Here is a 22,557-nt window from a genome sequence, read left to right on the forward strand (position 1 = left end):
TCCTCAGCTTGCTCTACAGTGCAAATTAGTTTATCAATGAGCTGTGCCCCCTTTCTGCAGCTTTTGCCCTAACTTCTATTTTCACTTATTAATGAACTCTGGATGAGATCTTCAAAGCACACAGTATTAAGTCAAACTGTGTTCCCATTGTAGTCTGAAGTAAAACTCTCACTTAAATGAGAACAGAGTTAGACCAACTCTGATCACTTATGAGCTTAGTAGATCAGAGGGAAGGTTAAAAGGTGACAATCACAGCCTGTAAGTACCTCTAGGGGGAGATGATATCTGATACTACAGAGAGTTCTTTAATCTAGACACAAAGACGTGATAAGATCCAACAGCTTGAAACTGAAGCTAGATAAATTCAGACTACAAACACAGGGCATATGTTTAACTCTCAGGATAATTAGCTACAGGGAAGTAGTTGAGGGAGAGGGTCAGAAAGAAAAGCAATGGATTCTCCATCATCTGAGGGATGTCATTAATGCAAAACAACCAAAAACAAAACAAAACAAAACAAAACAAAAACAACTCAGATTTTGCTTTAATCAAAAATAGTTAAATAAAGCAGGAAGTACAGATGCAATCCTCTGACCTGCATTATACAGAAGATAACCATATGTGGTTGAAGGTCCCTCTTGATTCTACAAAATCCATGAGAATATTTCCCCTTAGAGATTAATTAGGGCCTCTGGGTACTTCAGCTTCAAAGGTATGTACAATAACTGTTGCAATGCCTATGCAGATTTACCAAAACTCTGCAAGCACAGAGAAGCACAATGCAGTGCATGGAGTTTTCAGCTTTTATTATTGCTGTTGAAGAAATGGGAGTGGGAAAGTACATACTAGAAGTCATTGGGACTTTGGTTCTCTACACCCACCTTGGGTGAAAATGCAAACAAACCTATTTGCAATTTGCATGAAATGCCAATAAACCCAATAGCTAAGTCCCAGCAATAATCACAGAACAGTTGCCACATTTCAACATTGGTACATCAAAGAACCAATAATTAGTCTCTGTCTCTGGTTTACAATTTTCTTTTTTGTTTGACTATTTAGAAGCATTTCCAGATCTCTCTCTTCCTCCCTTTTCAGTCAGAGAGTTCATCCCAAATTGTTTTCACCTCAGTCCATAGGGAATACAAACCTCTGTGTTGTTTCCAAACCACCAGACATAAGTAAGTGTTCCCACTTGACTTGGCCACAGTACTGCTGTGGCATTGACCTCCTTGTTCTTTGTGGTGACAAATGGGAGAGATAAGTGAACATGTTCCAAGGGACCTGCAGAGACAGAAACAAGAGGTGAGTCCTTCCCCACTGTGAAATGTTGACTTGGTAAGAGAGGAGACCTGAGGGGACACACATTGGTTAGAGGAAGAGGTGATGTCTAAATTACCCTGGGGCATGGCATCTAATGTCATTTGTAGAGAGGTAAGCTTGGATCTGTTCCACATAAAACAAGAACCATCCCTATACATGGAGCTGAAAAACTTGGGCCCTTTACTGCTTGAATATTGCATGCTTATCACTTAAAATAATAGGGACAGACCCTTATTATGTGACTCTGCCCTTCACCAGGAAGACTTAAAAATGTGCAGGACAAATAGCTTTAGTGGACACGGAGCATCTCTGCCAATGCAAATTGCTATGATTTGGAGAACTTCAGCAGTATTGTATCTATTTATACCAGATGAAATTTTGTCTGAATACATCTATTCACAGAGTGCCTTCATTTTAATGTTAACCTATACTCCCTCTGTTTCCTTAGCAAACACTTTTATTTCTTTAGTATAAACAGAACATAATTCATTTGACAAGTGACATTATACCCAGAGTTACACACTTCCCATCTTCTGGAGACAGATGGGCCTTTGTTGTTATATCTTGTCCTATAGATTTTTTTTTTTTAAATGTGTTCTGACTGTTCACTTAGATAACAAGACAATTGTCCAAGGAGTGACAGAGAAAGAAAAAGAAAGAATCCCCAAGTGATATGGGGATACAGGTTTCTAAAACAAATTAAGACTACATCCTACATCTGTGAGCTTTTCAGTGCTGACAAGGAGAAACCACAGCTTTGGAGGATCGATTGCATTGTTCATATGGAATTGAGATACTCTGATCCTAAAGGATCTTTTATATTCCAGGACAGGATTTTTCAGAAAATATACTATGCATATATCACCACTTAGACATTGCTTTTCAATGTGGAGAAACACTATACATTTCAGAGCAAACACTCTATTATGCCATACATCACACATAAGCAGAGAGACATGGAAAAATTCTCCCAATTCAGACTGTATAACAAATGCCAATATCAACAAGGACCACTCTTCCTGACTCATTACTAAAATGCAGATTTCTCTGGGGCGTAGACACAGCTGCTGGTTAACTTGATGCAGCCCAATTAAGAGTCACCCATGACCAGAATAAGTAAAGCCTGCTATAGACCAAACTGTGGCTCATTTTTCCTTTGATAGTCAGCAGTCAACACTCTTCTTACAAATTCTTGAGAAGTGAGAATTTCATTCAATGGAATACCCCTGCTCCAGCACATTTCTGTGACCTGGCCTTGCCTGCTCTCACAGCAAGACACTAAGAACTGAAAACCACCAGCTTCCCAGACTGAATATTTTGCAGGTCTGGTATCTTTTGGGATATTTGCCAAGTGCCCAGTGTCAACACGGACCTCTAAAGGGATGCATTTCCAAACACCTGATGTGGTAACAGCAGTAACAATGGAGCCCATGTAAAATTTAATCCACTCCCATGTAACTACACAGCTGCTCTGAATATAGTTTAAATGACCCAGCACTGCAGAGAACACCCAGCACCTTCTCAGACCTTCACCATCTGCCAACTAGGAAAGAACACGAAAGAATATCTCAAACAAGTCAATTCTGGCTTTGCATTTATTTCTGTGCAAACAGCTGACGGGTCAAAGTGGCTGAAATGCTGAACTATTATCTGGCCAGCAGATGGGGATAGTTCACTCTTTATAGGCCCTTAGCTGCTAGGAGACTGCTTCCTCCCAGGTAAATTTGATGAGAATTCATTTCTGAGCTTCATGCAGGGCCATGGTAACTACAGCCCTTCATCTACCCCAGGAAAAACTGTGTACGAGTCCCTGAGAATGGCAAGGGAAAAGCTTCTCAAAAGGCTCCCTTGGAAAAGTACTGTTATTTTGAAGTATTCAGACAAATGCAGAACTAATGTCTCAGGGGAATTTTTAACCTGTCGTTTCAGAGACAGCCTGTTGGCTGGAGAAGCACTTTATATACAATTTGCTGTCCATGCACCCCAAAATGCTCCTTCCTCACAATAATCTGCATTTGCAGATCACTGGACCAACTGCAGTAAAGGTACTGCTCCTGTGCACCAGCCCCAGGGCTGCAGCAGGATGAGGAGGGCACTGGGTAGAGGCTTTACTCTGATCTTGGAGATCACAAACACTGTGGTTCAGTGCCTGCAGCTTCACCCTCAGCAAGGTTTTTACAGGCTGATCACAGGTAAGGAAGGGTGTTGGAAGGCCCAAGTCTGCACATTCTCATGTATCAACCCTGTAACAAGCGGTCACCCAGTTAGTGCCCCTTTCTAAAATTCTCAGGGCACTCAGGCTGCACATTGCTTTTCTATGGATCTGAGCAATACAGTGTGTGTCTTATTGTAAGGACATGTATTTTTACAAAACTCTCAAGAGGCCAAAGCCATGCTTATACACCACAAGCAAAATAAAACAGACTGGAGCCCTTACTTAATAGAGAGACAAGTGGCAATGCAAGCATTTCAATAGTATTTAGAAGCTTTTGTGGACACAGTCATCAGACTCTGGAAGGGACTGGATTTACTGTATATCTCTGGCCTCAGCCAATCTATTTTTAGTTAGAATAAACTATGCTCAGTTTGCAGCCTTTTCTGAGGTCCCTAAATCTTTGCAGAGGTGAGAGACATACTTCAGGGATGTGACTTCTCCAGGGGGCCAGGTGTCTGCGTCAGGTCCTGCTGCAATGATCATGCAGTATTTAAGTCCCATGTTGGCTTCATCACAACACAGAAATTTACATTTTATCAGCTGCTAAGTTACATGAACACATGTGGATATTGTTTGTTTGTTGTATGGCTAAAACAACTGAAGTAGTTCTTAAGCTTTCAATGGCTTGAGAAAATTGATTAAAACTGTTTTACCCAGAAAGCCAATATGAGTGAGGGTGAGGGCTGGGCCCCTGCCTTCTTCTTCCATTTTGTTGTTGCATGAGAAAGCAGTTGTTGCTTCATGTGGCCTCATTAGTGTGCAGATAGACAAAGCATGTGCAATGGTCCCTGTGGAATCATCTCTTGTCAAACAGCAAACAATTACAAACCCTGACCACAGAAGGCTGTCAGAACCTTCTGTGAAATATCAACTACCAAAACACTTCTCCATTTGATTCCAATGACCTTTTACAGAGTGAATAAATAAATAAATAAATAAACAAACCATGGCTTCTGTTGAGCTGACATTCACAACTGGCAGCAGAGGGAGAAGGATTTCTGCAGCCTGCTAAGTTTCCAAGCACAAACAGGAAGGCAAAGTGACTACAGAAACTATCTCTCTACTGCAAACATCCTTTTCCCTACTCTATATGGGATGATATTATAAAAAATAAAATAATAAATAAATAAAAAAAATAAAGCTGTCTGAAAGCTGAGAACTTACCTTGACTCACCAGTGCATTTACACAAAAGTGGTATGGGCTAAGTCCCCAAATAAAAATAATAAATAAAATAAAATAAAATAAAATAAAATAAAATAAAATAGCTTGATAATAACCTGATTTATCAATACAGATCTTTTTGCAAGATATAATTATGAGTTTTGGAAACACATGGCACTGCTGAAGGATTATGTGACATAAAAGTTTGCCACAGGACAGTATCAGGTTAGGGAATCATAAACGGTACACCTTGGTCAAGAATGTTAAGGTCTTTCTAAAGGAAGGCAATCAGGGAGGTATTTGTTCCCACTCCCCTAGAGCTCAGTGCTCCCTCATAAAGCCACTGTCTCCCACAGCTACCACTCCCACTGCTCCCATCTGCTGATATGACTGTGCACCATTAAAGAGCTGCCCTCTTCCCCTAAAGAGGCAGATGCTTTCGTGCTATAAGTAACACCAAAACTGGAGTACATGGAATGTGCTAAATTGTCTAGGGAGTATGTAGAGTTACTTTAGTGGTGGCTAAGTGATATTTTGTAAGCACAACTTACATAAAAATAACTAAGTTTTAGATTTTCCTTTTTTTTCCATTAAATCTGCCACAAAAATACACAGTCTAAAATATAAACTATTAACAAAAAGGGTGGGGGGAACAACATATAAAGTAAATTATGTGCACCCTTTCCCCCGCCAATCCATTAGGGATATTATGAAATTCCAGTAACAGTTCAACCCTTTGGTTTCATAAACGTGAGACAGAATAAAGATTAAAGAACACACTGATTATTTTCTGCAAGGACTGAGATACATTTCAGTGGTAAATCAGAGACAGGTGAAGTATAAAAAGGTTGAAAAGAACAGCTAAACAGCAATGTGAAGATAATATTTCTTCTTGTTATACACTTTAACACCAAGATTTTGGTTCCTATGACAACAGAAAGACTGAAATGCACTGGTTTGCATCCCAAATGCAGCTGCGTTTCATTAGGGGGCAAAACACATGCACAAAGTATAAGTCAAGGCTTTTAAAAGTGATTACAGATCCTGAATCTCTTTATTTTTGTGGAACTGTAAACATGCTATTGACAAGGCAATTCAGAAAGGGACGGACCCTCCTCTGAGGTGTCTCAGAGCAGACCACCCAAAATTGAAGGTAAAATGTGGTTCAAAAAGCAAATGTAACTATTCTCTGTGTCTCCTCCCATTCTGGAGTCCTCTGCTGGAGGACAGATAAACACTCATCATCTTCCATCACTCCCCTCCCAGCTGCAAAGCCTCAAACATCATCTCCAAGAGAAAATTTTATATATATATATATATATATATATATATATATATATAATTATATATATATTATATATATATATAAAATTATATATATATATATACTTATATTTTATATATAAATTATATATATATATATATATATATATATATATATATATAAAGAATGACAAAAGCTAAAAATCATTATGAACATACATGTTACATGCAGGTACAGAACAGCATTGTCAGATCCCAGGCTGTTTTCCACTAGCACAGTCACTCGGAATATGCCCACGTTTTGGTAAATATGCTTGATCCCATCTTCTGTTGAGCTGAGATTAGCATATGAAACAGCAATGCCATCTCCAAAATCCACCTGAATGAGGGATCTCTGAAGGTCTCCCTGTGGTGACAGAAAAGAGAAAGGGTCAAAATAGACTCTGATTTTTTTTATTTTTTTTTTTTAATTTTTATTTTTTTTTAATTTTTCTTCTGGAAAAGATCTCCTGGCACATCAGTCCACAGTCTGATGCTACCAGAGGAAAGGTGGCGACTTCATCAACCTGCTTATTAGTCAGTGTAGAGAAAGTGATAGTTCTTGTGGTTGACTTGGCTGCACTGTTAAGGAAATATTATCAAAGATGTGTTCTGTAGCCCTGCTTTTCTAGCTATCAGGGGAGCTAGGGGATCTTCTGGAAAACATACTGGCTGGGTCTCCTTATTGTGAAGTTGTGTGTTGTGGTGGGGAATCATTCTCATCTCAACAAGCACCGAGGACATGGGTAGCTATTGAAGTTGCCTCAAGAATATTTGGAACAACCCACTTTGTGAGTTTTGCATTTAAGTCATAATAAGTAGATAAGTAGAACAAAACAAGAAGGAACTTTGAGAAGTCCTCTGGGTAGGGTTAACTATATCAAAGTGGCGGGGTGTTAAAAGAACTACTTCAGCCTCACATGATAACAACGGCTTACAGAAGCTTATGACTTATGCAGTGGCTTGATTAAAATGACCTGGATTTGTGTTTGCTTCAGAATAGCTACCAACAGTACTAACACTAAATGGGACACTTTGTCCCTGCGTCAAAAGAGAAGTGCTAATAAATTAACAGGGCTGATTAAACTCTTATCCTTCTGCCTACAGATTATCCTAGCAGAGAGGGTTTGTAGCATAACTCAGACTGCTACTTTGTGACATCAGTGTCCTGGACTGCCAGTCTAGCAGGCTTCAGAACTGTTGCAATAAATCACAACAAATAAATAAATAAAATTCACAGCTGGGAGAAAAAATGCTAAAACAAAAGCCAAGGATATCAGGGATTTGTATTGCTCATGCCAGACACTTTAATGTGAAGCAATCCTAGAATTGGTTTTAATCTTCTGTTCTTGAAACTGAATTTCAGCCTGGTCCATGCAGCTCCATCAAACTCAACATCGAAGTCATCCAGCCCTAAAAAGTATTTTAAACCCAAAGGAGGTTACATTTCATTATTCTGTTTTACAGGCAAAAAGCAAATTTTTGATTTTTTGTTTGCAAGCCAGTTTAACACGCAGACAAACACTGAGAAATCACACCTGTTTAAAAAAAAATATAATAATAATAATTCCAGATAATCCATATGTCACACACTACAAACACTTGCAAGCCTTTCCTATATCACAAGGCAGAGATATGCCCATGGTAAGGGCAGCTTCTGACAGCAAAATCGCTGCACAGCCTACACTGACCTGTATAGCAACAGTGGCTGCTACGGATCTTCTCCCTTTCAGGGGAGATGCGGTATCTTGTCACAATTTTAAGCATTCCTGCTCCATTTGAAAGTGCCCCTCAGTGGCTCTGCATGATGCTCACGCGGGTAAGCTCACGCTTGCTGCCTGTTGCCATGGAGCAGCTTCCTCCACAGGCCGGTGCTGGAGCAGCTGCCACTGTCTGGAAGAACACTGCTAAATTAATAGCTGAGGGCAGTTCATAAAACTGGCTGAAAGGATATTCAATTTACTTTGATTTGGTTTCCTTCCCCCCCTCAACTCCACCAAGACAGTCCTCTGGATGCCCAGCTGGAATGAAAGGTACCTGTGTAAATGGTTGGCATCAGGCAGGTTTCCACATTGGAAAAGGAAATGTGTGTGTGTGTGTGAGGGAACTGTGACAGATCTGCCTCCATTCAGCATGTTTCCTCGGTCTTTTTATCACTTGTTGTGAAGTCAGAAATGGTGGAGGCCTGGCTGATTGGAAAGCAGGGGGAGAAGAGCTATACCTGGGGATAACAAGAGAGATAAATTGTCCCAGATGCTCTGTAGAGGTTAAAGTGGCAGTCATTACACTACCCTGGCACCCTGCTGGAAGCTCAGTTGCTTCCAAAATGATGAGACAGAAATAAAAGTATTGCTCTGCTTTGGATGATCCCAGGCTGAATGTGTGGAGGGAAAGGCATCCCATGACAGAGTTACATGCCTGGGGCTTCCTACAGATATGTTATGCTGTTTCTGTACAGAGTCTTGAAGGTAAAGACAGCAGCTCCCTGTCCTCCTTCTGAGAGCACCAGTAAGGGCAAAAGAACCCTGAGATGCTGAGTCACTAGGGAGAAGGCCAAATTGAATATGCTGGCAGAAAAACAAGCAATCAAACAAAAAAGAACATGGGGACCTCATGTGTTAAGCCAGATCCAGGTTGCCCCTGGGTTGATCTTAAATAAGTTTCTGAAGTTAAGCCCCTTGGTGAAGTGAGTTATTTGAAAGAGGCTCTGCAAAGTTTCAAGTAAGATGCAGTGTTCTGGGGTATCTTGACTTGATGCCCTGTTCGACCGAGCCAACAATCAGGTATCAGATGGGATATGCGTCCACAAAGAAAGGTGAGCATGCATGAGTTCCTCTGCTCTGAACCCCTGGTCAAAGGGGAAATATATTCTCTCAAGCATGGTGCTTCACTGAGACCAAAGACAGAGTTCTCTAAATACCCTCTTCCAGTTCTGTTAATCCCATCGCTAGGGCTTTACTCTTTCTTGTTGTTGTTGTTTGTTTTACTAAAAAGAGATGATATCTTTAAGTAGAACAATTATTCAGTAAAGCCATATTGTTGGGACAAAGCAGTCTGCATGGTTAAACCACACCACTGTTGTGACCCTGCTGGCTTTATCATCTCTGAGTATATTTGAGTTCATGCAGCTGAGATGTATTTCAGGACAATGTACATTCCCCTGAATATTTGAGGTAGCAGAGGAACATGAACAGGCTGATTCAATGTTAGAACAGCCCTGTTTCTGCAAGTGTCAAAATTCATGCCCCAAAGAGTGTTTTATCTCATCTTCATTTTCTCTATTGCCGTAAAAGCCATAGTGTCTACAGGTGCTGCCACAGAAGGGAGCCATTTCCAACACATGGAGGATTTAGATTTCAAATTTTCTTCCTAATTCCCTAGGGAGAAAAGATGCTGACAGGGACATCTGAAAAAACTAATTGAAGAAGAACTTCAGCTGCTGTTCCCCCAGTCTTTTTCATTTGTCTTGGCCTTTCCTGTTTTGTTTTAAAACTCTTTGAACTGGAAAAAAACATTTTCCATTCAGTAAGATCCAGGCTATAACACTTCTCTGAAAATGCCACATTTTGAAAGGCTGACATTTAAAATTCTAGCTTAGAAAGGGGAAGAAAAAAGTCAGGAAAACAAAGAGACTGTGGTTTTGATTTTTTAATAATGTTTTATCTGTGCCAGGAGAGAGCATGGGCACAAGACAGAGGATAAAGCAGGTAAGCCCAAATCAAAACATTTCAGTACATCCTACGCCTGATCTACATCAACCCCAGCTGTCTGTGTCTCAGGCAGCTCTAGAGAGCCATTTGCAAGTGGCTATCTTACCAAGAGAGGTTTTGTTTTCCAAAAGATTGATGCATATACATATCTCTTACTAAAATCTCTCCTGTTGCTTTTTCTGACTTCTCATCATTTTGACAAATCCAGTGCTCTGTGATAGGGTTTCCTAAAGCTTTTAGCCTGATTAAGGTGGACATAAAACTCACCGCATTATTTCTGCAGCCACAGCAAAGCACTTGGATGCAATCAGCACTGAGTTGTCTTTGGTCAGCCTCTCTGGCCTGTGCTGTAAGAGGGCTTTAATGCCAGGGCTCTTAGGCATCAAGGGAAAAATTTGCCAAGTTGGCTGCTTGTGGTGGTATCTCTGCATTCAGCTCCTGTACTTTAATCACACTAAGCTAGGCAGCAACCAATTACAATAGCTAGAGAAATAAAAGTAATTTTAGTGGATTTCATCTTACTTTGTATTAGGTAAAATATACAGTATTTCATTTATAATATGTTGCAGTATGAACAATGTTGGATATACCTGAAGAACTACACTGCAATCTTGATAAAGACTTTAGTCCAGCCAAAGACATAAGCGTATGCTGAACTTCAAGCACGAGTGCTCCTTGTGACCTGTGAAAAAGCCCTGGGAATTAAAAACAATTTTCCCAAGACCCCATCTTATGCCTTTTACCTACAGAACATTTGATAGTAAAATATAAATTGGAAATTTACTATTTTCTAAGGGATTTTCTCATTAAACACCTAGGGAATTTCTAATCATAAACACAACCCTCACCCTCCCCCAAAGCCAAATGCACATTTTCCCTGTATCTTGCCAAAACAGTAAAGCATACACAAGACCTATATGCTTCCAACAAACTCTGCGAAGCTTTCTGCCTCAGGGTATGCCAAGAAACAGCCTATCTAGTTCACAACAATATTGTTACATTTTGATTGCTTTTATGCAGCCCTGGGTATTTTGGTGTATCTGAGGTTAGGGCTCATTCCCACCCATCTATCAGGATTCTCTCTCAAACACTGTCTGAATCTTGCCCAGAAGGTTGTAATCATGAATCTTCCTTATTAAATTCCAGTCTTTGTATATAAATTGAAGTATTAAAACTATGAAACACAGTTCAAGGTTTCTAATTTCGGTACCCATGTTTCAGATTTAATTTTTAAGTCTTCAATTATGCATCAACTTGTACCTCTTCCTTACAGATGTTGAAAATGGATTTAATTATCTTCTGCAAGAGGCAGGACACCACTGTTGTTGGATTGTCTTCATGAATTAATGTTTTCAAACTCTGTTTTGTGTTTTCTTTACGTCAAACTTTCTTCCCACTGTGGCATGTTCCTGTCACCATCATAAAACATCCATCAAACATTTCCATTGCAACTGAGCATCTGTGCATGGGATACCTTTGGTCTATATCCGTGTAAGCATATGATTAATTTTAAAATGTATTTATGTTCAACTTGATCAAATACAGAAAATCATGTTTTTATCTGTAAATTCCTGCTTACAGAGATGCTCTTAACTTTTTTTTAAAAAAGCCAAAATTGAATAGAATTCACTTTTTTATGAGGACAAATAGCCTGACGCTTTCCACATGCACCTCTTTTTCTACACCAAAACAGTTAATTGTACTAATCAAATCTCTCATCCTGACTGTCAGTTCTGCCATCACCACTCATCTATAAGCCTTTTCTAGAGGACTAGATCTTTTGTGCTTCACAGGAACAAACAAATACGGCCTCTCAAGACTATGCCAAATAATTCAACTTGTATGACTGAAGATGCTTTTGAAGACTGTGGTGTTTTGTGTCATTATGAAGGAGAGGTCAAATTTTGTATATTTTCATGGAATTTCAGCGGTGAATTTAAAAATGCATTAAAGGCTATGATTTCTCCTAACAAGTTTGTCATTATCAGTAACACAGAAAATGCAATTATAATTCAGATGACAGTGGTATGGGGGAGAGGGTGTACTGATCCTTGGCTGTGTGTTACTAACAGGAACATGCTAGTATTAGTAAGATAAACAGCCATGATTCAGCATGTGTGTTTAAAGTTAGGATGAAGGTTTCAGATTTTCATATTCATTGCTAACTAACTTGTGATATCAAAAGGGGGAACACGCTGGGATATTGTGAAAAACTACAACCTATGCTTTCAAGTACTCCTAGTTGTGCATCTTAAATTTGGGCACACAAACAAGCAAAACAATCCTAATGTTAAGCTCATCTCCAGAGACTTTAGCTGAATTGAATTCTGAATCACAGCAAACCACAGTGCTGCGGTGGGGAATGCTAATAGTACTGTCCCCATGCCAGCAGGGTCCCCCTTGCTCATTGAATGTACCCGAGACACAACGTACCTTGGGTAACCATTTTTTAACACTGTCACTACAGAAACCCATTGCAATCTACATTAAATCCAGGGCTGTACTTGTATATTCACCTGGTAAGAGAGAATTCTCTAGCCTTATAAGCATTCAGCATAAAAATGAAAGGCATGGAGCACATGAAGGAGAAAGCTCTATTTTCAGATGAGGGAACAAATAAGTAAAATGTTAAGTTTCTTACTCAAGGTGACACAGAAAGAGCTCTGAGTGCAGTTCAGGAATGAGATCAGGTGGCCTGAATTCTAGCCCATGGCTTGAACTGTTAGAACAAATGAGTTTTCTCACATATTAACCTAATGCAAACATCAAACAGCAAAAGAAAGTAGGCAAAAGCAAGCCAAAATCTACTCCCAGTAGAGTGACTTTGGCAAGTGAGAACTGAAGCAGACCTGGAATGTCAAAGACTTTTGGCTGTCATTTTATCAAGATAAAAAATAAATTAGAGTAGGCAGTTTCTCTGTGAATTATTTGTAATGAAACAGCTAAAGCCCTGAACCGTTCTGCCCTGAATGTCTTTACCATCCATTTCCTCAGCAAAGATGTATGAGCAATCAGACAAAACAAGTTTGAAAGCCATTGTGCTGAAAAGTGTTGTGCGGCTGCTTTTAGTGTCTCTGCTGAAGCAGTACAGCAAATGTCTGATGTTCCTACCAATAACTCAAATACACAAATAACAGTTGGGTTTGTGACAGGCAGGAAACCTTCATGACCATGTGATGGGGAAAGCATGCAGAAACAACACCCACTTAATAAAACTCCTCTATTTATTTTCTACAATGGAGCAGGAAAATATGCCAGGGATGTTGGGTTTAAGAACTTGAGCAGGAAAAATGTCTTTGCAGCTTTCATTTTGTTTTGGGTTCAATTTTTATTGCTGTGCAAAAATAAAGCAAGGATTCAAGTCGTTTATGTTGAGGAAAAACTATTGTTGAGTGCCACAGGTGAGAGGTACCAGCCCTTGGTCTGTGCATAGAGTCCAGGCCAGGACAAAGAATTAACCTATAAACCAGCACTATTTTGAGGCAATAGAAAAATGTACTTTAAAGAACACCTGGATTTCTCTTGTGCTGCCATTTAGTGACAGAGATTCTGTTGCTATTCTGCCTATCTCAATAGAAATTTAAGAGCAAAATTACCAGTGTAAGTACAGTGCTCCATTTATTAAACACTTCAGCAATGCTTCATGCAATGGGACACCTGCTAACTACAGAAGGAAGTGTTAATACTTTCTGGCTGCTGTCATTCAGTAAGATTATCATGATGATTATACCCAGACTAATACGAGAACTAACCTGGAGAAACCTTTCCAATCTAACATATTATCATCATCAGAATGACAGAGTCCACAGTCCCAACCTTGAGCATCATTGCAGACATAAGGAGATTCTCTAAGAAACCCCCCTGTGCTGTGGTTCCTGTCTGACTCCCACAGGTGAGTGTAAACATCATTTTTTATTGCCATGATTTGTATCTGCTTATCTAAATCTACACTCTTTTAGTTTAAACCCCCTATCCCTTGTCCTGTGGGTCAAGTGGAACACAGGCATGAACAAATAGAGCTGAGAGGCTGTGGTGCATGGAACACCTCTGCAGATCTGAAGGCTTCAAACAAACTGTCTCAGAGGGATGCATGAATACATGAGATACATAGATGAGAAGGAACTACAAACACAAGCAAAGACCAGTTGTTGGTTTTCTTTGTTTTTTTTACTGAGTCCGATAAAAGCTGAAGGAGGACTCCTCACCACAGGCAAGCACTTAAAAATATTGGCCACTACTTCAGGGGGAAAGGGTTGATTAGGACACACTTTCCTCATGTGTCACTGGGCAAAATGACACATGCATACACACATATCCAGCCTTTTGTAACATGTCTGACGCCTTCTCTTCAGCAATAACAGGTGGGACAGATTGGGTGAATGTTAAATATCCTAGATTATACTATGTTCCATACCAGTGCAAGGCAGAACTAAACAGAAAATGGCAAGTTCTTGTTTTGTGATACCTCTGCTTTGTTTGCAAGGGACAGAAATTTCCTTTTGAGAAACAGGGCTGGACTATACAAACTCCAGAGATCCTTTCCAACCTCAGCTGTTTTGTGATTCTATAAATTTGACACTGTTTTATGTGACAGTTGCTCGTTTGCTGGGTTGTTTAACTTTTCTGGTAAGTGCTGTGATTTTTGTCACTGAAATAGCTAATTTGGTAAATAATGTAGTGTATAAACAATTACGCTCCTAGAACCATAGTTTATTCTCCTTTGTATTATAGCATATAACTGGCCTGCTCTCCAGTCCTACTGTGAAATTCCCAGGCAAGGCCAGTTCCCAGTTTTTATCAACTTCTCCCAATTACCCTTTGCACAGGATAGACTTTCAGTCTCACTGTACATGTATTCATACGTCATCCGTTACCTTTTAGAGTATACTTTGCCACAGCTACATCATGGAGCTGACTTTATCTCACACCCTCTTGGTTCACCTCTTCACCACTTTACAAACTTTGTCTGGCATGAATCAGACTGAAATGCAGCCATGAGGCTTGGGATGTAACAAAAATAGAGCCTACCTCTTCCAGCTGCACCAGGAAAGTGACATTATGTCCTTGCTCAGCTGTCAATTTGCCATCAGTGGTGATTATGCGAAGTCCATGGGGGGCTTTGCCAGGACATTGTTGTGGTTTTGCTGTGTACTGTTCTCTCACACCATCCGTGCAGTTATTAGAAACAACTTTCCGGTACCTGCAAAGGTAAAGAGAGAAATCTCTGCAAGATGCAAGGAGGTAGGGGTTAACAGGGTTAACTGGAAACAGGGAGCCATTTTCAAGGTTTCTTTAGACTAGGGAGGTTGGAAGACAACTTTTTATTGTTGCCTCTCAGCCAAGCAATCCCTGTGTACCTAATATACAAGTAAATAATTATGTTGTTAATAGCATATGATATGTAGCACATCTATATATCACATACTACATAGATCGCATAAAATATAGATTTATATGATGATCTAGGTTATAAGTTAAATAACTATAAAGTTATAAATAAGTAATATGCACATACAGTATGGAATTGTATTCTGTTATTATATTTTTAGGTGTAGTTAAGAAGATTTTCTCACATCATAAAACTATTCACTTCTCATCAGCTGTGAGACATCTCTCACTCAAGATGTAACTCTCCAGAGCAACAGAAATTACAAAGTTGAAGAAAAAAAGCAAATTATATCTATCTAAACTATATCTATGTACAAAATGTCAAAGCAGCTTGGATTCCTTTGTTTTATCACTTGCATGAGAAATGCAGCTTAAGGTCAGTCTTTTAATATATAATATATCTTTATTGACTTCCAAGAAAGCCAAAGAACAATCAGCATTTGGAGTAGCTGCCCATCTATTGTTTCTTTTCACTTATACATCAGTTTACACATCAGTCCTCTAAATTATTTTCCACCCTTTCTGCCTCACCTGATCCCACATGATTTTAAGAGGAGACTTTTCAGAGATTTAGTGATCTGGCCTTTGCCTTACATTTTCCACTCAGGTTTCTTTATGGCATCATTTTTCATAGAAAGGTCTGGACAATACATGATGGCAATCTGGAGGGCCAGAACGTGCACCCTAACAAACTCAATAAAGAGGTCCCCAGGGCTTTACCCAGCTTTGAGTCACCTATAGAAAATACTGTCAGTAGCTGTTATCAGGTTGAAATCTGTGTTGCTAGTCTACCTAAAAAAACACCTTCTGTGCCACTTACCCAGTGCTGTTGAGATAACTCTGTCCAACACTGCAGTCTTTTGACAAAGAAGATGGATTATACCAAAACGCTGGTAAACACTGCCCATTGCTGTGACGTTCATATCCATAATCACTGTTTTAACATTAAAGAAAATCACATTAAAAAATAAAAAAGAATAAACACAGGTATTAGTTCATGCTCACTACTATGGATTCAAGTCTTGATTTTTGTCAATCTGTTTCTTCCTAGTGTTTCTGATTTTTTACTGATAAAACAACTAATTCTTCTAATGAGAAAAAAATTCCTCTAATGAGCACAAACAAGCAGAAACAGACCATTGTTTTATTCAGGGAGTTCATGAGCTACTTCTTTATCTGTTATCCCTCCACAGTCTAACAGTATTTCTCATGCTCAGCTCTAGACCCAAATATAATAAAAGCCAGAGATCACCAAATTCAATCACTGCTGTCTCAGTTGTATCTTAGAAACCTGAAGTGCTAAACAATTCATTGTATTTGAAAACTATATCACATTAGCTGTACAGGAAAAATTACAACTCTGAGAGAGCTGAATGAAGGCTTTAACAGAAGTATTTGGTAATGGCTGCAATTTTCATTTCTATTTTGGTTTGGAAGAGGAAATGCTACCAAAAACCAAGTGTCAGAAACAATGAGTCAAACTGGAATCTTTTGTTGCAAGTTGGGTTTAGCTATGAATAAATTAGCTTCAGTTCCACTAAAAATAAACAATTCCAACTGTTTTTGATTCCAAATAAAGACACTATAAAAATTGTTCATTTTTAGTTCCGTATTTGTGAAACAAATAAACAAATGAAATAAACTCTTTAAACAGTATTCTGTTCTGTTTGGGTGGAAAATCATTCTTATTCCTTATACTGAGCTTTCTCCATAAACCATAACTGAGAAGTTAATGGATCGTTATTTCTGAGAACTGCTATCCAGAGGTTCACAGACTCCTTTCCAATATTCCAGTTGTGACATTATCTCATTAACTGTGATCTTAAGTGATCTCTTTCTTCCTTTTTTTTTTTTTTTTTCTTGTTATCTTTAATTTTTTTGATATCATGTAGCCTAACGTCTAACAAAAGAGGATTAGAGTAAATTAGATTATGTGATCTAAAGGCTCATGTTTGTATATAAGGAACACCAATAATGTGGATAGAGCCAGTGAAGACTCTTTCCTGGTTCCTCTAAGGGCTGTTCAAAGGAGAACCATCAAACCATTTCCAGGGTAAGACCTACAAGATAATAAACAGGGAAGGCTCTGCCCAGATTACTTTGTAGACTGAGCAGGGTTACTGCACGCAGGGGTACAGAGCTCATTATGCCATGCCAAAAAAAGAGAATCTGGGGGTTGCACAAAACTTATTATGAGATGCCAAGGGGAAGAATCAAAGGCAAGAAAAGGGAAGGATCAAGGTGGTTTGAGGAATGTACAAAAACGCACAAAATCAGAGGGAAAAGGAATGGGTTGCGTGTAAACACAGTGTTTTTTTGGCTATGAACTTTCACTTCATTGTTCCCTGTCTTCTCATTAAATTCCATTTCTAACAGTTCTTCCAAGACAGGGGTTCTCTGTTCAGTGTGCATGTCTAAATGTCAGCAACTGGAGTTAGACCATGGGTCACAGGGCCCATGTGCCCATGGTACAGTGCCAGCAGGTAATCACTGGAGTGTTTACATAGTGCCTGGGTGCACATCAAGCCAGACAGGACAGTAAGAAGGATGAAAACCTTAGGAGCTATGTGCTGTGGTCACAAGTCTGGGCTGGATACCAGGTCCGTGAATTGACCATTGGTTTGGGGGCTGGCTACTGATGTAAAGTCATGTAGGTCTGGACCAGCTAGTGAAGAGCCCTGTTGTACGCGTCTGTCTGCACGTGAGGCAGCTGGGCACACCTGGGATCCAGGGGCCATCCCCTGGCAAAGATCCACAGTCTGTGCCTGTGGGCAGGAGCACCAGAAACTGGAGTGTGGCTCCAGGGCTCAGAGGCTCATACATCCAGATATCAGCAACTGGGGAGACTGGGCATCCCAGGGACAGCTTCTGGATAGAAGTGGGTGTCTAAGACCAGGTACTGGTGGGATCAATATTGTACCTACATTTACATATGTACATACTTTCCACAAATCAGATTTCATCTTGATCACCTAGAGAGGGAACAGGATGAGGCAACTGGTGTTTGCACAAGTGCTGTGTTTTTTGTTTGGGTTAATCTGTGTGTCCAACCATGTATATATGCATTGCGTGTACATTTGGGTCTACCAGGAACAAATGCTCAACCTTGTTACTGCTTGAATCAGGGGATATAAAAAAGCTGCAGCAACCTCACCTCTATCAGACTACTGGATTCAGCAGCTGCTAACAGGCAGCAACCAATGCTGATCAACAGTGTGATCAATAATACATGTAGAATAATATTAACAAGAACAAAAATATTTAAAATTATGAAGACTTTTTTTTTTCTTTTCCCAAATGTCTTTTCTTGCTGGGCCAAAACATGATGGTTTAAATAAAATTAATGAGTTGCTTTTAAACAATTTTAAGATCTCTGGGTTGTTATCGAAAGCTGGACAATGAGAGGAATTTTGTCACTGATTTTTATTCATGCCTGCAATCTTTTCTTCTGAATCAGGAAAGAAAAATGTTTTGAGGTAATCTAAAACCAGAGAAATTAAAAAGGTGGCATTAAACAAAAAGAAAACTAAAGCAGCACATCTCTTGGGAACACTCTTGAACACGCGTTGGACTGCACAATTGTTCCAAAAGAACATTTTGGCAGCTGTGTTGCTTGGGATAGCTACAAGTAATTGAGAACATGCTCTAGGAAACAGCAATGAACTAGATGACCTAAATGTTTTTTTCCTCAGTTTTTGTGATTGAATTTTCATGAATCTATTTACTCAGATGTTAGTGATTGAATGTTGTTTAATTGCTTTGGAAGCATCAGCCAGCCTATTCTCCCACTGCCATGTGCTCCTCTAATCATCCTTGTTGGATTAAAAGCACTATGACTGTGGAAACACTTTATAATGAAGAATAACACCATTCTGATTTGCTTAGAGAAAACAAATATTTACATACAAGTGGGACTCTTGTATTTTTGTAATTCATTTGTCAACACTGCAGTGCTATATTCCTAAGTTAGCATGTGTCAGTCTAATTAAAAAGCTGTAACATTGTACACACACAATGTTCTGCAATCAGTTAGGTGAAAACAAAACAAAACAATACAGTAAAATCTGCTGCAGAGAGGATCAGTACCCATAGTCCAATTTAATACAGAGTATCAAGTCTGTGATTTCTAACTACACACTTGTCTATACTCATGCTATAATTTTGCTTCCTGTTAGTACCCACAAATCTGGGCAAGGGAAGCTTGAGTTAACTAGGTTTGACTATACTTGGATCATATTTCTCAAAGTCAAGAGAATAAAATTATAGGATTTTCCACAACAGAAATAGTTCTAAGCACAGAAGTTTCACAGTGTTATTTCCAGGCTTGCAAATCGTCTGGCTCATTAAAGTCCTACAGAAATATCATCCCAGTAAATGACACGAATTGCTGTTCCGTATCTCTCTACAGATGCAGCAGCCCCCCGTTCACCTCCGCAATCTTGGAATCTAATGAATTCCTTGGCTACAGGCTGGTGCATGCAGAACACTGATGCTGACAACAAATTGCTGCCTACAATTTGGCACAACGGGCTTTGTAGCAATCAACAAGCATTAGCATCAATTGGATTGCCATAGCACGAGCCAGTATAGCAAAATCTGGAAACAGGAAAGGCATCAGCTTTAGACTGCAATCAGCTAGCCGAGTCATTGCCAGGTACCTGGGAATAGGAATTTGCATATATTGATGATATTTTCTGCCTGCCTGAAAGGAATTCAGGTGAAACAGATAATGTACCTATCAAAATAAAAGCAGAGCCATTTACCTGCATGGCTTGTTTTATCAGTATGAAACAGCCTATTGCCTAGCTCTTGATTAAAATGTTTTTACACTGGCCACTTTTACTGGTTTAAACTGGAATCCTATTTGTCCTAGTCAAGTAGGATGACACATCCTTCTGTGTAATTAAAGACAAATACTCATTCAATCTCAGTCAATTCTATAACCCTGATCAAAGTACATTTAAGATCATTATCAATGCAAGTAACAATCAAAGGAAAAAGAAATCCCCTAAGGAACTAGCTTGAATACAGACCTGACAAACATACTGTCATGGAAGAACTGTAAATCAATATGATATTAAAATTCCACCATTTTTAAGGTATAGACATAATCAGGTAAGTCAGACAAGTGATTGCCTTGTTCATACCTTCTGAGACTCAGGAGATGACTTAACACGTAAGCACAGGATTTGCTTAATATTAACCGTTTCACCTTAAGGTCAGACATGCCAGAAACTGAAAATGGTACTTGTGGTTTTGTACTTTCTGCTTTGCAAACTTTTCAGACTTCAAATAGGGCAGAATCTAGGTACCTGGGATTAAAGTTGCCTTTGTTCTGTAGATTCCAAAAGCTCTTGTACAAATAATTAACTGTGGCCACAGCTCTGGTGAAGTCTTACCAGCATTTTATTAGCTTACTATGATTGTCTAATAATGAACTATAGTATAAATGTAAATTTGTGTTAAAGAGAGTTGTATCTGCTTCACAGTAGTACAGGATATGAACTGAGATTTATCTCAGAGAAGGATGGATTCAGTGACAGCTTGAATGACGGACCCAGGAAAACATATGGTTATACCTGCATCGCAGTGTTCAGAACAGGCCACAACAGCTTATGTTAATAGAGAATCTGAGATCCCCAGAGTCTTTCCAGTAAAACCAGGCCTGGAAGGTGTCTAGGCCCCTAAAGATGCAGAGATTCATCATAGACTTTGCATAGTGACTCTGCATTTTCCACAACCATTCAAAATGAACTAAGGGTTAACTCAAAATTACTATTCATTAGTTAAATAAGCCTACCAGAACGATAAAGCAAATTTAGTTCATTTTAGGATGTAAATGTATGTACATTTTAGAACTGGCACCTGCATGAGCCTTGTGAATATCATCAGTGAAATAAGTATACTTGATCCTCAGCTGTTCCTTTGCCCCTCTTTAGTTGTTTGAAGTCACCAGCACCAGTGTGAACAGACTGGCACTTCCCATGGAGGTGTAAGATATAGGTATACTGATAGGAGAAGCCCTCAGTATTAATGGCAGTGGGTTCCAAGGGAGGGCTGACAGAGCGACACTTAACTCAAAGTTTCTATTAAAGGACCTGGGGGACAGGTAGCTAAAGGATGAGTACCACTAAAGATTTCCATCTGTGTCTGGGAAGTATTTCTACTGGAGAGATATTGCCGTAATAACATTCAGACGGCAGGAAGGAACACAATGGAAGGAAAGCGGGTAAATTAATGCTTTAATAATACACAAGTAACGGTGTCATCCATTTACTCAAATCAATTAAATGAAGAAGGACAATCTCGTTTCCAGGCCGTTGCTAGGACGGATTTGAGGAGGGTTTTCCTGTGTGTTCCCACAGCCCCCTATTCCTGAAGCGCTATTGCCCTCTGGCTGTCAGCTGCAGCCCAGGCACTGAGCACCAGCTCTCTGCCGGATCAGCTCTGGCTCCAGCTACTTTTGGACCTAGGCCATGACAAGAGATGTTTAATGTCAGAAGAGCTCAGGCTTCCAAGGCTGGAGGAACTACAGTCATTTCCAGTGTCACTCAGTTTTTCTGCTGTGTAAAACAATAAACCAATGTGCCCTTTTCTCTGAGAAAGAACTACTGTGGGCTGAATGCAGAGTTGAAATGAACTTTGAGTACTATGACATTACTAGGAGAAAAAAAAAATTAGAAAATCTTTATGTCCATTATGACTTTTTTTTTTTTTTCCTGAAATGATAAGACAACACTCACAGAATTAACAGGAATAACACTTTTCTTTTTTATTTTTTTTATTTTTTTTTTATTTTTTTAAACATTACCTGATCACACAGGTATATACTTTTTTTTTTTTTTTTTTCTTTTAACTCCATGCTCTGAAAAATTTAGATAACAAATTTTTCTCTATAAAAATTCAGTGTCCAGACTACACTGATTGGGACAGGGATTGTTATACTCGTGCATTCTGTATACAAGTCCAGATCCTGTAACTATTAATATTAATAAAAATAAATAAATCTGCCCAGTTTATTTCAAGATTGTAAAAACAAGCACAGCCAGCAAAGGGGCTTCTCCCTGCCTGAAAAATCCTTCAATCCTCTCTAATTCAGAGCCCAGTACAGACAAAAAAAAAAGACAAATAAATAATTCAAAAACACCATGGAATAAGGATGAAGAAAGTGCTTCTTCCTTTTGCAGGAAGAACCCTACAGAGGACATCCTTTCTCAGTGAGACTTCATTCACCAGTTTTCCTCCAAATTTCTCTTTGGACTAGCTTATGCAGGATGCTTTAGAAAGGAAGCCTAGTGCAGAGTTTAAGAAGGCATGCACAGAATGCTATGGCACAGAAGCAGTAGCTTTCCTTTTATTAACACAGTAAAGCTGGGCTGACAAATTCAGATGAGCCAGCAGATTTATTTATTTATTTATTTATTTATTTATTTATTTATTTATTTATTTATTGTCATTTC

General features: G+C 39.1%; 1 protein-coding gene across 1 annotated transcript in view; it reads right to left on the reverse strand.

Annotated features, from left to right (window-relative positions):
* The window catches only part of LOC116491251 (VPS10 domain-containing receptor SorCS1-like), a 289,913-nt gene that overhangs the window by 25,839 nt on the left and 241,517 nt on the right, over nucleotides 1–22,557 (reverse strand). Inside the window, exons 17-20 of the mRNA XM_032191107.1 lie at nucleotides 15,918–16,031; nucleotides 14,738–14,909; nucleotides 6,180–6,366; nucleotides 1,148–1,281 (exon numbers count right to left, since the gene is read on the reverse strand). Of these exons, the coding sequence (XP_032046998.1) occupies nucleotides 1,148–1,281; nucleotides 6,180–6,366; nucleotides 14,738–14,909; nucleotides 15,918–16,031 (607 nt within the window). The remainder of the gene's footprint in view (nucleotides 1–1,147; nucleotides 1,282–6,179; nucleotides 6,367–14,737; nucleotides 14,910–15,917; nucleotides 16,032–22,557) is intronic.

The sequence above is a fragment of the Aythya fuligula genome, chromosome 7, assembly GCF_009819795.1.
Source record: "Aythya fuligula isolate bAytFul2 chromosome 7, bAytFul2.pri, whole genome shotgun sequence".
In the NCBI taxonomy this organism is placed as follows: Eukaryota; Metazoa; Chordata; class Aves; order Anseriformes; family Anatidae; genus Aythya; species Aythya fuligula.